The 14,764-nt window shown below is 34.9% G+C and overlaps 2 protein-coding genes across 3 annotated transcripts; one reads left to right on the forward strand and one right to left on the reverse strand.

Annotated features, from left to right (window-relative positions):
- Positions 1-143: 143 nt before the first annotated feature.
- Positions 144-7,982, forward strand: LOC111790725 (LIM domain protein). 2 transcript variants are annotated; one of them, XM_087122511.1, is made up of 5 exons: positions 144-667; positions 2,669-2,710; positions 2,794-5,090; positions 5,211-5,402; positions 6,972-7,267. In XM_087122511.1, the coding sequence occupies exons 3-5, from the start codon at positions 2,806-2,808 to the stop codon at positions 6,982-6,984; spliced, it is 2,490 nt and encodes an 829-aa protein (XP_086978637.1). In that variant the 5' UTR covers positions 144-667; positions 2,669-2,710; positions 2,794-2,805; the 3' UTR covers positions 6,985-7,267. The 2 variants fall into 2 exon arrangements, with proteins under 2 accessions (XP_086978637.1, XP_023527519.2); XM_023671751.2 differs by lacking the exon at positions 6,972-7,267 and adding an exon at positions 7,295-7,982 and having other exon boundaries at positions 147-667.
- A 128-nt stretch (positions 7,983-8,110) lies between these two features.
- LOC111790726 (uncharacterized) lies at positions 8,111-13,419 on the reverse strand. The gene is made up of 4 exons (XM_023671752.2): positions 12,545-13,419; positions 12,407-12,457; positions 12,228-12,300; positions 8,111-8,584 (listed from the first exon to the last, which is right to left on the reverse strand). Exons 1-4 carry the CDS (start codon positions 13,222-13,224, stop codon positions 8,420-8,422), a joined length of 969 nt encoding a protein of 322 aa, XP_023527520.2. The 5' UTR covers positions 13,225-13,419; the 3' UTR covers positions 8,111-8,419.
- Positions 13,420-14,764: the final 1,345 nt, after the last annotated feature.

Raw genomic sequence — 14,764 nt, forward strand, 5'->3', positions numbered from 1 at the left:
ACATGTATCAGAATCATGCCCTAAACTTAGTCGTGCCAATAGAGGAGTATTTGTTGAAATTTTATATTATTTGTTATTATTGTTTAACTTTTTTTTTTTTTAAATTCTTTTTTTGGAAATAAAATTGAAAGGAAGAAAAAAAAGGAAAAAGAAGAATGGCAAAAGAAAAGGAAGCGTGGCCCACCCTCCGTCTTTGTAGCTTCAGTCTCCAGTGGATGCATCGTCCCTCAATCAGCCGCGCAGTACCCCATCTTCTTCAACTCCGGCGACGAACCCACGCGACGGTGGTCTTCTTCTTCCTCGATCAAGGGAATTGAAGTTTTCGAACGGCAGCGACGCACTAACCTCCACACCGCAACGTGCACCCTCGAGTGATCTTCTTCTCCGACGTAAGAACGGCGCTCGCTCCTCAGTGGCGACGCGGAACGCCCATAAACAGCGGCGACCTGCTCCACCACGAGCGATGTGTTTCTAGTGTTTCGACGGCAGCACCCAGAATCGCGGCAGCGGTAACTCCCCTAGGCAGCAGCGACGCGTTTCTTGGCTGATTAACGACCTTTGGCTGTGACCAACTTCGACGACTTCAGATCTGATTCCCATAGAGTGTTCAGCATTGTGAGCTTGAGCTTGTTCGAACAGAATCCATCAAGCACCGAAGCCCTTTGCGGTAAGACGTAGTTGGCAAAGCTTGGTTTACTCTTTCGAACTCAATTGAAGTGGTTTAAAGTACCTTCTAACCTTGGAACTCTTCTGTATTTACGGTTGGGTTGTTCAGGATTAATGGGAGGGAGTCTCACGTTGGCTAATTTAGGGAATGATCATAGTAGGGAATGATCATGGGTTTATAAGCAAGGAATACTATCTTCATGGGTAAGAGCCCTTTTGGAAAAACCAAAAGCAAAGCCATGAGAGCTTATGCTCAAAGTGGACAATATCATACCATTGGGGAGATTCATGATTCCTAACATGGTATCAAAGCCATGCACTAAACTTAGTCATGTCAATGGAATCCTCAATTGTCGAACAAAGAATTGTGAGTTTCGAAGGTGTAGTCAAAAAGTGGCTAAAGTGTTGAACAAAGGGTTTACTTTGTTCGAGGGCTCCAAAGAAGGAGTCGAGCCTCGATTAAGGGGAGGCTCTATGTGGTACTTTGTTCGAGGGGAGGATTGTTGAGGATTGTTGAGAGAGAGTCTCACATTGGCTAATTTAGGGAATGATCATGGGTTTATAAGCAAGGAATACATCTCCATTGGTGTGAAGCCTTTTGGGGAAGCCCAAAGCAAAGCCATTAGAGCTTATGCTCAAAGTGGACAATATCATACCATTGTAGAGATTCTTGATTCCTAACATGGGTTAGTTTCGGATAAATCGAATTAGCATTAAGGTCAACTATGGGTAAGTAACCCATTGGTAACCCCTCTTGAACCCTCCATCGGTTTGGACTAAGTATGATGGAACATGTTCTAACTTCCTTTCGAATAGTTTAGGAGCGCTTTAAGATGTTCGTAGTGGCTTGTCATTTGTGGAGGGATGTGTGTTTATGCAGGAGATTGTTGAATAACATGATTATGGCGGTTGATTGCTGAAATACGTGTGTTGGCATGTGTTATGGTGCTGCATATGTTTAGAGACTGATTACTTGTTTGCTTGTATGTATTGTTTGATTATGTTTCTTTTCTACAAATCTTGATTATGTATGAATTGTAAAATACCATGCTGTTATGCTAGAAGAGTGAATGTTGGATGGTTGTTTATCGACTGAAACGCATGCCCATTAATGAAAATGGAGTAATCTGTAGACGATAAACAACCCAAAATTCACCTTCTCCACCTTGGTTCGAAGCCTTTTAGCTCAAGGATCGCATCTAAATATGACCAATCAACCCTATCGTAGGCCTCCTTGAAATCAAGTTTCAACAGAAAACCTTCCCTCTTCGCTTTTGAGTCTCCTATGGTTTTAGATGCCACCAATATGTTGTTAAGGATTTGTCTCCCTTCGTCAAAGGTAGCTTGCGAGTCATCAATGACGTGAGGAAGCATGTTTTTAGTCTCTCAGCCATGGCTTTGGATATGATTTGTTTACAAGGAGGTGACCAAACTAATCAGTCTAAAGTCTTTGGCCTTTGACATTTTTCCGTATTGAGTCGTGTTGTAACGGCTCAGACCCACTGCCAGCAGATATTGTCCTCTTTGGGCTTTCCCTTTCAAGCTTTCCCTCAAGGTTTTTAAAACGCGTCTACTAGGGAGAGGCTTCCACACCCTTATAAAGAGTGTTTCGTTCTCTTTCTCAACCGATGTGAGATCTCACATGTGTGGTTCTGTGCCTTGGGGTTTTCTTTATCAAATTATAAGAAATAAGTAACATAAAAGTCTATATGTTTACAACTCATAAGCTTCCTCAATTCTTTAGTTTGTCAATATCTCATTATCATAATGCTATATATATTTGGTTGTATGTATTCAATTTTATTTTTATTGTTCTTTTGTGCTTCACAAAGAAAAAAAAAAAAAACAAGCGCTTCAGTTCCTTTACAAATATCAATTATTAGTATTAAATTGTTCTTATTTGGATGCATAGGCGTCATATCTAAATGTTAACATGTAGCCTCGTGGTAGTTTTACTTTTGCGATAATGAAAATTGCTGACCAAGTTGAGATAATACTACAGGTTTGGAAACTTCAAGTGGCTTGTTTAAGGAATCCTGTTTAGGTACGATTGTGACTATCAAATATCTTGTTTTCATTTCCCGAGTTCATTAAAATCCAAGTTTTCTTGGTCTTGAGTTCTTTCAGATTGAAGCAGCAATGGCGTTTGGTCCAGTTTTAGATTACTCCAAAACCCACCGAATAGTCCTCCTTGTAGATCTCAACCCACTCCACCATCTCCAAAACCCATCTCCATATCTCACTTCTATAACTTCCACTGCTAAAATTCTCCTCTCTTTTCCACCTTTTTCATCCTCAACTCTCTTCTCCTTCAGATTCTTCTTCTCCTCTCTCTCTCCTCTCCTTTCCTCCTCCAGACTCAGTTTGATTCCCAGTTGCTCTCTTTCCCTCTCCTTCGACCACCCAACTGCAACTTTCAACTCTCTCTCCAATGCCATTGATTCATTGTTGAAACTTCATCAATTTCCATTGTTTGATGCTTCTGAACCGATGCACTCACAGGCTTCGTGCCTTGCAGCGTCGATGCGTCAGCTTTTGCACGATTATGCTTGGGACTCTGTGATGGAAGATTTGGAACATAGTACACCCTCTGAATGTTTTGATTGCATTGGTGTTAAAAAAAATTTGGTTGTTTTGTTTTCACCATTTTCTGAATTGGTTGGATGTTTGTCCAGATTTCTGGGAGTGGCTATGGATGATGAGTGTGTTAGAAATCTGGATTTGTTTAGTGGAAGATTCTGTGGGTTGTTTGAAAGTGTGAATGCTGCATTTTCACAGAAGGATATTCAATTTAGTTGGATTAATGTTAACCATGAGTCTACTGAGAATACGATAAATAATGATGAGCTGAATGTGAAATTTGGGTTTTTAAAGAGTGGGATTAGGAATTTAGGCTGGGGATTTTGCTCGTCGAACTCCATTGTTTTAGGATCTGCTCTTCTCCCGTTTGGGCTGATTTACCCTAAGCTAGGAATGCCGTTGAGAAATCTTGACATTCATAAGTTTAGGAAGAATATTAAAGCTCGATTGTGCCTTGAGATTTTGGATAGAAGCGAGAAGCCACTAGAATGCAAGTTTTGTAATCTTGAATTGATTGATTGGAAGACTTTGCTTGAAAATAGATCTGATGATCCTTTTCTCGTACCAGGAGGATTGAAAATAAGATCAGATGGCTATGAGCAAAGGAAAGTATCTTTGTTTGGTTATGGTGCTGTAAAGCTACATGTTAAGGCTGTGCAGAAGTGTACCGAATTAGTGAGATACATGGGTCATCTATCTTATCCATTTCTTGTGCTTGAATTTTCAGAAGTGCCGGTAAAGAGCATCCAGGGAAATAATGGAAAATTTTTTGCTGATGAGGTTTTGGAAATGATGGCACTTGAACTGGGTGATTGTAGAATGTCGAAACCTATTCCTTTTTTTCAGCTTCTTATGAGTTTTCTTTATGGGGAAGGTTATTGGGCATTGGTGTCTATTTCAAATGCCAATGGTGATTCACAGTTGGGAATCTTAAAGCCTTTCATGGTTTCTTCAGCTCTTCTCTTTGTCATTGACAAAGAATTCTACCCTCTTGTGTTGGAGCCTACTAATGAGGATAAGCGTTTGGAAGAAGTGGGGACTGAAAAAGGTAACAATACTTACAAACGTGGTGGTGATTTGAACAAATCATGTAATGTAGTTGATTCTGAGGCTTCTCCTTCTGTTAAGTGTTCTCAAGATGGAAATAGTAAAATGAAAGCAGAGAAGAAGACTAGACATTCAATCCAAAACTTCACTTGGGCAGATTTTTACAAGGCAGCATTCGAACACGTGAAGATTGAACTTGAAAATGCATACTTCGACAGATATTGTAATAGCTCAAAGAAAATGAAATTTTTCAGAAGCTGGGTAAAACAGATTAAGAAATCCACTTTATGTGAGCTATTGTTACCTGAGAAGTTGCAATTAAAGCGGGACATTCTCGATAAAAAGGATGATATATCAAATCAATTGCACCAAGAAACTAAAGAACCAATGACTTCATCTGGTCAAGAAAATTCCTTGGCTGAGGCCTCTAAAACATTGGCTGAAGCAACCATTGACCATCATTTGGAGACTTCCGAAGACTTTTTCAATAATCTGTCCAGTAAGATCCAGCAAGGACTTGAATCCGAAGTTGTTGACTTGGGTGCGTTGGCAGAGCGACTTGTGAGTTCAGCTATTTACTGGTTAAGTCAAAAGTATGAAGTGCAGGGCACTTCCGATGATCAACCAAATGCCAGAAAGTTTGATTCTAGTATCAGTTGTGCAGTTGCTACAAAACTAAATAAACTCTTGCTGAGAGAGCCCGAAGACTTGGCTACCAAGCCCAAGATCGATGGTCTCCCTTTTGAGGAGTGTAGTCCAAGATCCACTGGACAGACCTCAGACAGCATAGTCAGAGAGTATCCTTGGATCAAATTATTTGTTTTTTCTTACTTATTGTTTTCTTATATTTCTTTTGACATTGATACTTGAATGATCTGAATCCAATTCCTTCATGCACTTTTCTTAACAAGCACTAGACATGAATTGCAGATCTTTTTTCGAATGGAGATTTTACGATCGCTGATTATATTCAACATTAGTGAATCTATGAAGCAAAAGTTTGTCAAAGATATTTGCTTGCATTTAGAATCAATTCAATGCCATTTGGAGGGAGGATTTTTTGGAGAGTGGAGCATAAAACATTATGTTGGAAAAATCATAAAGAGCAGGTACTTGCTTCTGTACAAAAGTATATTTATTTATTTATTTATAAGAAACCTGGAAGTATATATATATACATTAAGTCAAAAAAGACCCCTAAGCAGGGGTTTTGGAGATCCCTTCTTGAAGAGACTAGTTGATAAAGGCTTTCCAATTGTGGTGAATCATAAAATGATAAAATCGCTTCCCACCAACTACCGACCCGCCTCATCCCTTCCATTAATGAGACCTCTCACAGAAACATTCTTCAGAAAAAAATTAATGGAACTAGCCACAAACCCACCTACCCCTAACCACAGGCAGCCCCCTTAGTTCCCCTTAACCACCTTTGACACTGTACAAGCTTGCTTCCGTTGACTTATCGTCCACTATTTATACATAGGAGAAACTTTCAGGACGATTGGTGTCATATCTTGAAAGCATTCCAACAGACTAAAATGCAAAAATGGTTTGATGACAGGACAATATCTTGGAAGGTTAGAAGTTCCTAAAAAATGGGATTTTTTTTTTTTTTTTTTTTTTTTGCTTGAAAAGTTCTACTTGAAAGAGTGGACGCCTAGGATCGTATTCAACGGCACACCACCTTGGTTTTGTGTCTGGAGTGGTGTGTTATTTCTAGATAGCAGGAGTAGGATCTTCGTTTGTCAGACTTTTTGTAATTATCAGGTTAGTGTCAGGGTTGGAGCTTGTTCTTGTAGGTAGTTGTGAGCTTTTTTGTGACTATCATTTTTCTCATGAAAAGCTTGGTTATATATATAAGAAAAAAAAATGGTAGCTATGAAGGCTCTAACTAAACTTGGTCGAGGTGGAAGATCGATGGCTATAAAGGATACACCATTTAATCACACTTCCCAGGATTAGAATGACTCTGATATCATGTTAGAACTGTAGATTATTTTACTCATATTTCTTCTTAATTTTTAGATTGAGAAAGGTACATGTGCTTAACTAAATACAGAACTATGTAACAATATAACAATCTAGATATTAGGAAACAATGCAAAAAAAAAATGCAAAAAATAAATCTAATTAGATCTTTAGATATTAAGTAATAAGGCTAGGACTTATCTCTTTTCCATTTTCCGTCTAAGATCACAAATTTGTGGAGAGAAGTTTTAGAAACTTCCTGCGGCATGACTGCAAGGATAATGGATATCCACCTTCTTTAAGTGTGCAAAAATTTCCTCTTCCCATAGAAGAGGGAGGTTTTGGAATCATTGATATCAATTGCAAAAGTCTGTTGAAACAGTGAATCTGAAGGTTTTAGGTTGAAACAACTACTATTAACTCGCCCAGTGGTGAATGAGGAACATGTAAATAGTGACTTAAAAGAGAATGAGTTCAAGTCATGATGATCACCTATCTTGATTTAACATCATGTCCTTGACAATCGAATGAGGTGGTTGTCCCATGAAAATAGTTGAGGTGCACACAACCTAATCCGGACACTCACGTACATCCAAAAAAAAGGTTGTATGCTGAAAAAACTGCTTTATGGATAAACTATAGCAGCAAAGTTTGGTACCTCTCACTTGTTCATAAATTGGGTTCTAAATCCCTCAACTCCTCACGAACAGGACTATGTATTAATCACAAAAAAGAACAGCCTAGGGGAAGAGAGGCAAGGAGCCCCTCCCACAAAAGAACTAAAGCATCAAGGCTTCCCAATTGTGGAGGATTGGAGCATGACTTCGTTAGATTGTTTCTTATGTTAGGTACCTTATAAAGTTCAGGCTTGTTATTTCTCTCATTGCACCATTTATATGTACCTGCATCAGGATGAGTTCCCGGACGCTTCGGGTCAGATAAAACAATTTGTTTCGGATTCAATTTTGATTTTTGATGGATGGAGGTTTTCATTGAGAAGGACTCACTTTATCTCTTTTGCTTAAAATTTCAGGTATTGCCAAAGTCTAGGAGATGTAGTGAATAAGATCTATGAAAAAATGGATTTGTTGTTGTTTGTTGATGAGAACAAATCCACCAATCACTCTCTCCACAGTGAGGATAGCAATAATTCTTGGAGAGATAACTTAGTTAGCGATGAAGTCGGTGACAACTATAGCTCCAATGATCCAGTTTCAGGAGAAAACAGAGAAAACAAAATGCGTGGAAATGACAATGAAAAACCTCCAGGGATCAACAATGGCTACACTAGCAAACTGATCAAAGCTCAAGAAATGAGAGAAAGGGCCAGAAGATTTTCCTCTTTCACGAGTTGGGTACCAGATTTGCACCGAGTTTGGGCACCGAAGCAAACGAAGACGAGGAAACCTAAGACGAATCATCTTAAAAAGGAGTCGAAAAGGAAGCACCCAAATAGGGAAAGCAATGACATGGTGTGTGAGACCCCAGAAAAAAGACACTCGGTTCAGAGTGCGAACCGAGATGACAATGAAGAAGCTGTTAACAATGGAAATCGTTTATGTCGTTCGGTTTCCAAGGCATTGTTTAATGACATAGATTCATAGCTTTCAACTGTGCCTCGGTAGGTACCTCTGATTGCTTATAAAATAACTAACAGCAGTTCATCTGTAGAATTACTTCTCTCTCCTCTTGTATATTGTAAAGATCAACCAACTTCTGAAGTAGCTGTGTAATTGCTTTTCACTTGGCTCATATACTGCTCATTTCAGCTTCTTTGTGATCATTGTGAATGGCAAGAAACCACTAGAGACTAGAGACAGACGTTCATGGAGTGAGTCAGTCTTCTTCGTTTTGAGTCATCATGTGTCGAATCTGAATTTCAAATTCTTGTATGAATATTCGACATGGAGTATCGCAAACCAGGAGTTCATAAATTGTTGCTAAACTGTTAGAACGGTTAATGACCTCTGTTTTACCTCAAAATATATAATCATACTTATTTTCTTACAATGATTTTAAGTCAATTGAATACATAGTTCCCTATCTCGAAATAACTCCTAAATCACGGCAAAATTTCATAACAATTTCAACTGGTGTATTTAAGAAGAAAACAATATCTAAAAGTAATCAAATACAAAAAATAATTAGGAGCCATTAATTAATCCTTCCTTCCATAGTGAAGGAGCATCAAGTGATTTAAGGTTGAGGAGTGAGGAGAGCAAGTGATGGGTGGGTCTGATGAAGAACTACACCAAATCCTATCTCTCACGTCCGCCAATGTCCAAAATGGAAGCACTTCTTGCCCTCTACATCTTATCTCTACCTGCAACACGTCACCAAATATAATTCAATTGGTTACGACATTCGATATATGTTCTAATAATCATATATTCTAGTATCCATGTTCAATATTTGTTCATAACATTTGATATCTGTTCTAATATCCATATACAATATATGTTCATAACATTCGATATATGTTCTAACAATCGTATGTTCTAATATCCATATGCAATATCTGTTCATAACATTCGATATCTGTTCTAACAATAGTATGTTCTAATATCCATATGCAATATCGGCTCATAACATTCGTTATTTGTTCTAACAATCATGTGTTCTAATGTCCATATGCAATATCTGTTCATAACATTTAATATATGTTCTAACAATCCTATGTTCTAATATTCACATTCAATATCTTTACATAACATTTGATATCTATTCTACCAATCATATGTTGTAATATTCATATTCAATATCTTTACATAATATTTGATATCGATTCTAGCAATCATATGTTGTAATATCTATATTCAATACCTATTCTAAAATCCATACTCTATTGTTCTAGAAATTATATGTTCCAAATAATGAAGTCATGCTTTGTCATTTGCTTACATGTTTTTCCATTCTAAACATCTCTCTAATGAAAGAACCCTAAAAAGCAAAAAGAAAAGGCAAGTGAAGAAACACACAAAAGTCCATTATCTCTCTCTATAAAAATAGTGTGAAAGAGACTATCAAAAACATAATAGGGTCCATAATCTCTCCCCACATACACGGTGGGGGAGAGAACCGTAATTTTCTCTAATTAGAGATGCGAACGAAACATTCCTTATAATGACGTAGAAATCTCTCTCTAATAAACGCGTTTTAAAATCGTGAGGCTGACAATGATACGTAACAGGTCAAAACAGACAATATCTGCTAGTGGTGACCTCTGGTTGTTACAGTACCAACCTCGAGTAATTTTCCAACCCCGAGATTAGGGTAGAATAAAAAAAAAAACTCGAAAAAAGAAACCCTAATTTCTAAGTAGTGGGAAAGGTATAATAGATGGAAAGGATAGGGAGGGCAAAAGAAGAACGAAAAAAGAATCATTTTGGGACCCAAACAAGACTTTGCCCCTTAGACAAAAATTCCAATTAAATTAAGCTAAACCAAACATTAATCAAACCCATAATGTATGAACCAAAATAAAACCTTATTATATAACTAAAAATATATACATTTCTCATGCACTGCTCCCCCATGTTACTATAGGAAGTCCTAATTTATTAAGGTCAACATACATTATTTATTTTTATTATATAGTTTTCATTAGCTTAGCCGCCCTATGTTCTTACTTTCATAATATTTTTATTAAAAAAAAAAAAACATGTTTGTCTCTCTCTCTCTCTCTCCAATCATTGTCAAAGGCTCTTATATGTCCTTTCATGCTTAAATTTTTGTCCCTTTTCAACTACTTGGAATGATTCTCCTCTAGAACACTATCCCCCCCTCATCTTCATGCACAATGTCACCTCTAATTTTCCTTTTTCTACGTCAAATTTTGCCCCAAAAAAAAAAAGAAAAAAGTGGGGTTTTGAAATAAATAAATTTATAAAAACCCATCTCGAAAAAAATCTAAATTTAAAATTTTTGTGAACCGAGCATTACGACATGATTACTATGAGATCACACATCAGTTTGAGAGTGGAACGAATCATTCTTTATAAGGGTGTGAAAACCTCTCCTAACAAACGCGTTTTAAAGAGGGAAAACTAAAAAAAAAAAACAATATCTACTAGTGGTAGACTTGAACTGTTACAAGTAAGTCGTCCCCACAAACCAACGGAACTTTTTAGTATCCAAACAAGCCTATAATTAGGTCACGGGAAAGGAAGGTATACTTCATTGATATAGGTAGTAAATATCTATTCTTTTAAGCTCATCTAAACGATTATTTCATATCCATTGGGTCACTCTCATTCAGTGAGGTCTAAATTCATTCATGTACCTCTTCCTTACTCGAGCATCACAGAGGAACCGGCGACCGAAGCCCCAGTGAACGGCGGCCGTAACTATAACGGTCCTAAGGTAGCGATTCATTCTTAATTTTTTTTCTTTTCAAAAGTCGTTCTAAACGTGTAAACTAAAAAGAACCTTCCAAAATCACAATATTTTAACCCTATATCATAAAGATAATGATCCATACTTAGAGATATAAATAATTAATGATGCTTCATAGGACTAAAAAAAATGTGAAATAAAAATTAAAAGCCTAAACTTCTAAGACTATAATAATAATAATAATAATAATAATAATAATAATAAATTTAATAAAGTCAAAGGAAAATAAAAATGCAATCAATATGGCCCTACTCCCAACATAATGTGATCATGTTTGGAAAAATAAAATAAATAAATAAATATTACTTAGAGAAATTAAAATTAAAAAAAATAAAAAATAAAAAACCCTAAAAAATTCCATGGCTGACTTAAATCACACGAAAGCATGACGAACATAAAGCTCCATATGTTTTTTTAATGCCAAAAGAATTATAATTCTAGGGTCCACGTGTCGCTTTCTCGATTTTACACATCATTTTTGTTATATAGAAAATATATAATTAATTCTTTTTCACTTTTTATGTTAGTGGATCTCCAAAAGAGTGCATGCTAAGCCAATACCATATAAAATATCCAAGTCAATATTCAAACATTAAAAACATACTAAAAAACAAATAATAATAATAATAAATTCATATTTTGTCAATCCCAAAATAATTTAAATATTTTTTTCTTTATTTTCTACTTTATTTATTAAAAAAATTATAAATACCTTCACTAAATATTTTCTAATTATTAATGAAAAACTATTGAAAATAAATAATAAAGTATGAGCTTGAAAAGCATAATTCTAAGCATTATAAATTCTTTTATTCCATATTTATTATTGTTATTATTATTATTATTATTATTGTTATTATGAATAATTTTGCTTATTAATTCATCCATGTTAACCACCACTTTTTATAATACAAGCAATCATAGTTTTATATATATATATATATATATATATGTTAGCAATCATAGTCTATTAAATTATACAAAGTTTTCATTTTTATTTTAAAGAGAAATATTTATTTATTATTAATTTTCATTTTCTAAAACATTTAAAACATTGAAATGCTAAAAAAAGGAGAGGAAACCTTAAAAAACAATAAACATTAAAAGAAACAAAAAAGAAATGTTAATAATTAATAGAAATGCAATTTTTGTCTAATTATTTGATTAATATTCATTAATTATATTTAAGGTTTTTAATGAAATAAAGTTGGTGGGTTGTTTTCTTTATTCATATATGGTATCCTTAATTTCTTTTTTTTTTTTTAACTAATTATTTTATTTGTTATTTATCCAATTTTTTTTAATATGGATTAGTGTTAATTAATTAAGCAGCTAGAAAACCCTAATTTAGTTTTAATGTTTCCATCAGGTCAGTAACACCAAATCTTATATCCAAATTATATCTTTAAATGCAAATATGAATTAAAACAAAATAATACATCTCCATTGGTACGAGACTTTTCGGGTAAGCCCAGAGTAAAGTCACGAGAGCTTATGCTCAAAGTGGACAATATCGTACCATTGTGGAGATCGGTGATTCCTAATACTTAGAACGGTAATTGAATAAATACCTCGGATTCGCTATCGAGATTCAGCTTATTAACCAAATACTTCATAATCAAACGAACTTTGATCTTTTCGTCCCTATTGATTTTTGAAAAAAAATTAAAAAAAAAAACCATAAAAAATGGATTTTGATCCAAAAAAAATTAAGAATTTTTGTGTTAATTTGAGAGAGAAAGGAACTCACTTGATTCTTAAATAGCTTTTTGATATCTGAGGCAAAAATGGTTGCTTTCTTCTGCATTAACAAACCCAAAAATTTTAAGGTTTAGAGAATTATTTGATTATGATATGTAATTAGAACAAAAAGGAGGAGAAATCTTACTGATTTTCCAAGGCCTTTAATGTAAACCAAATACCCGAACCGGGTCGCCGGGGAGGGTTTATGATTCTGATATCGGAGCTTGTCCCGGCCGCCGTGGTGTCGACCCTGATAGATGGTATGCTCGAGTGAAAAGAAGAAGAAGATAACATGGTCGATGTCGACGGGTATGTTTGAGCCACGTTGATATCAGTCAAATTGAAAGAAGAACACAAAGGCATAGGCATCCCTATTCCTGTCTCCGTCTCCGTCTCCGTCTCGGTTTTGGATGTAATTACAGCCTCAAGGCTCGAGATATCCGAAACCCACGTAGGATCGGTTGGAATATCTCGAGGGTGATGGCCACCGGGTAATAGATCTAGCTCGACCAAAGGGGAGGTGGTTCGAGGTATCACATATTGGTCTCCACCGACGACGCCGACACGGCCAATGGTTAATTGAAGCCAAGCATCATGATCAGTATTGGAAGGGGATTGATGATGAAGAGAATTAGGTGAGGACTCATCATCATCCGCCATGGGAGGATTAGATCGTATGCAAGAAGAGGAAGAATATTGATCAGAAATTGGAGGGCCACCATTCATGAGGTGGTCGCCGCCGCCTGGGCCGCCGCAAGGAGGGTGTTTGGAGAGGTGGTTTAGGGCAGCGACCATTGTCATATCCGGTGGAATAGAGGGAGGCATGGAGTGAAGAAGAAATTAGGTGGAGAGGCCATGGAAGAAGAGAAAAAGAGGAAGAGATTGAGATATGAAAATCAAAGTGCATTCCATGAGATTGGAGTATTGGATAATTACTCATCTAAATTCTTGCTTTTCATTATTCTCTCTCTCTCTCTCTCTCTCTCTCTCTCTCTATCTTTGGAACCTTGTGGTGATGATGAAATTGTTGCACAAGAGAGAGAAAAGAGTTTGGTGGGTAATATATATATATATATGTATATTGTATATATATATATAGATGTATATGTATATGTATGCATATATATAGATGTCTATATATGTATATGTATATGTATATATATAGATGTATATGTATATGTATGTATATGTATATGTATGTATATATGTATGTGTATGTATATATAGATGTATATGTATATATGTATGTATATGTGTATATGTATATATGTATATATGTATGTATATGTATGTATATATATGTATATTATGTTTGACTAAATTAATAAAAAAATAAAAATAAATTTAGAGTTAGTACCGTGTTTAAAAAATACTTATAAAATTTCAACAGGCAGAGAAAAATGGAATACTACCACAACTAGTAGACTCGGCCATCTCTCCTATAGAATGATTATGGCCCAGAAACCGAGTTAATAGGGAGTCATTCATATTCAATTTTTCCAATTAAACTGAATTTATTGATCATTACATATAATTCTACTGAGACATTAACGCTCTTTATCTATATGTATGTATTATGTTTGACTAAATTAATAAAAAAATAAAAATACATTTACGGGTTAGTACTGTATTTCAAAAATATTCATGAAATTTTAAAAATAGTATTAACGCTCTTTACCTTTATAAAAAAAAAAGAATTTTAAGAATTTTATTGTCAATATATGGACGAAAATCGTCTAACAACACTTCGTAAATTATCAATGTTACTTTGGAAAGTTGGTGAATAGTTTGAAATGTGTAGTAATAGTAAAAATATTTTTGAATTAACTAAAAAAATTAGCAGTAACAAATATATAATTTTTTTTTCTTTTTAATTTAAGAGTATTTTTAGACTTTGAATTACGTTAAAAAATATATATATTTCTAATGTTATTTTTGAATTATAAATTATAAAAAACTAAAAGAAAGAATTTAAACTCGGTTAATATATATGTTAAGTGTTGAGCTAAACTCAAATAAAATTTGATTGAACGGAATTTCAATTTGAGTTATTGAATTTATTTTGACATAATACTCGATTTAGTTAATAATTTGTTTCAAATCATAAATTTAAATATTTCTCCTAAAAAATAATAGACGTGAAATATAACACTAACTTTGAGACAAAAACCGATTAGGACCGTTACTCACATTTTTATTATTTTTAAAATTGAAAAAGGTATCTAAAAATGAATAAAGCATAACCGTTTTTCAATAAAGTAAAACAAATTTTGTTTATGTATAGAAATTGAAGTATTTCTAAATTTTATTAAAGAACGACCGTAATAAATCAACTTGTTGCACACGTATTAGCATGTGTCGTGAC

This window comes from Cucurbita pepo, chromosome 3 (assembly GCF_057944985.1).
Source record: "Cucurbita pepo subsp. pepo isolate OVF chromosome 3, ASM5794498v1, whole genome shotgun sequence".
Lineage (NCBI taxonomy): Eukaryota > Viridiplantae > Streptophyta > Magnoliopsida > Cucurbitales > Cucurbitaceae > Cucurbita > Cucurbita pepo.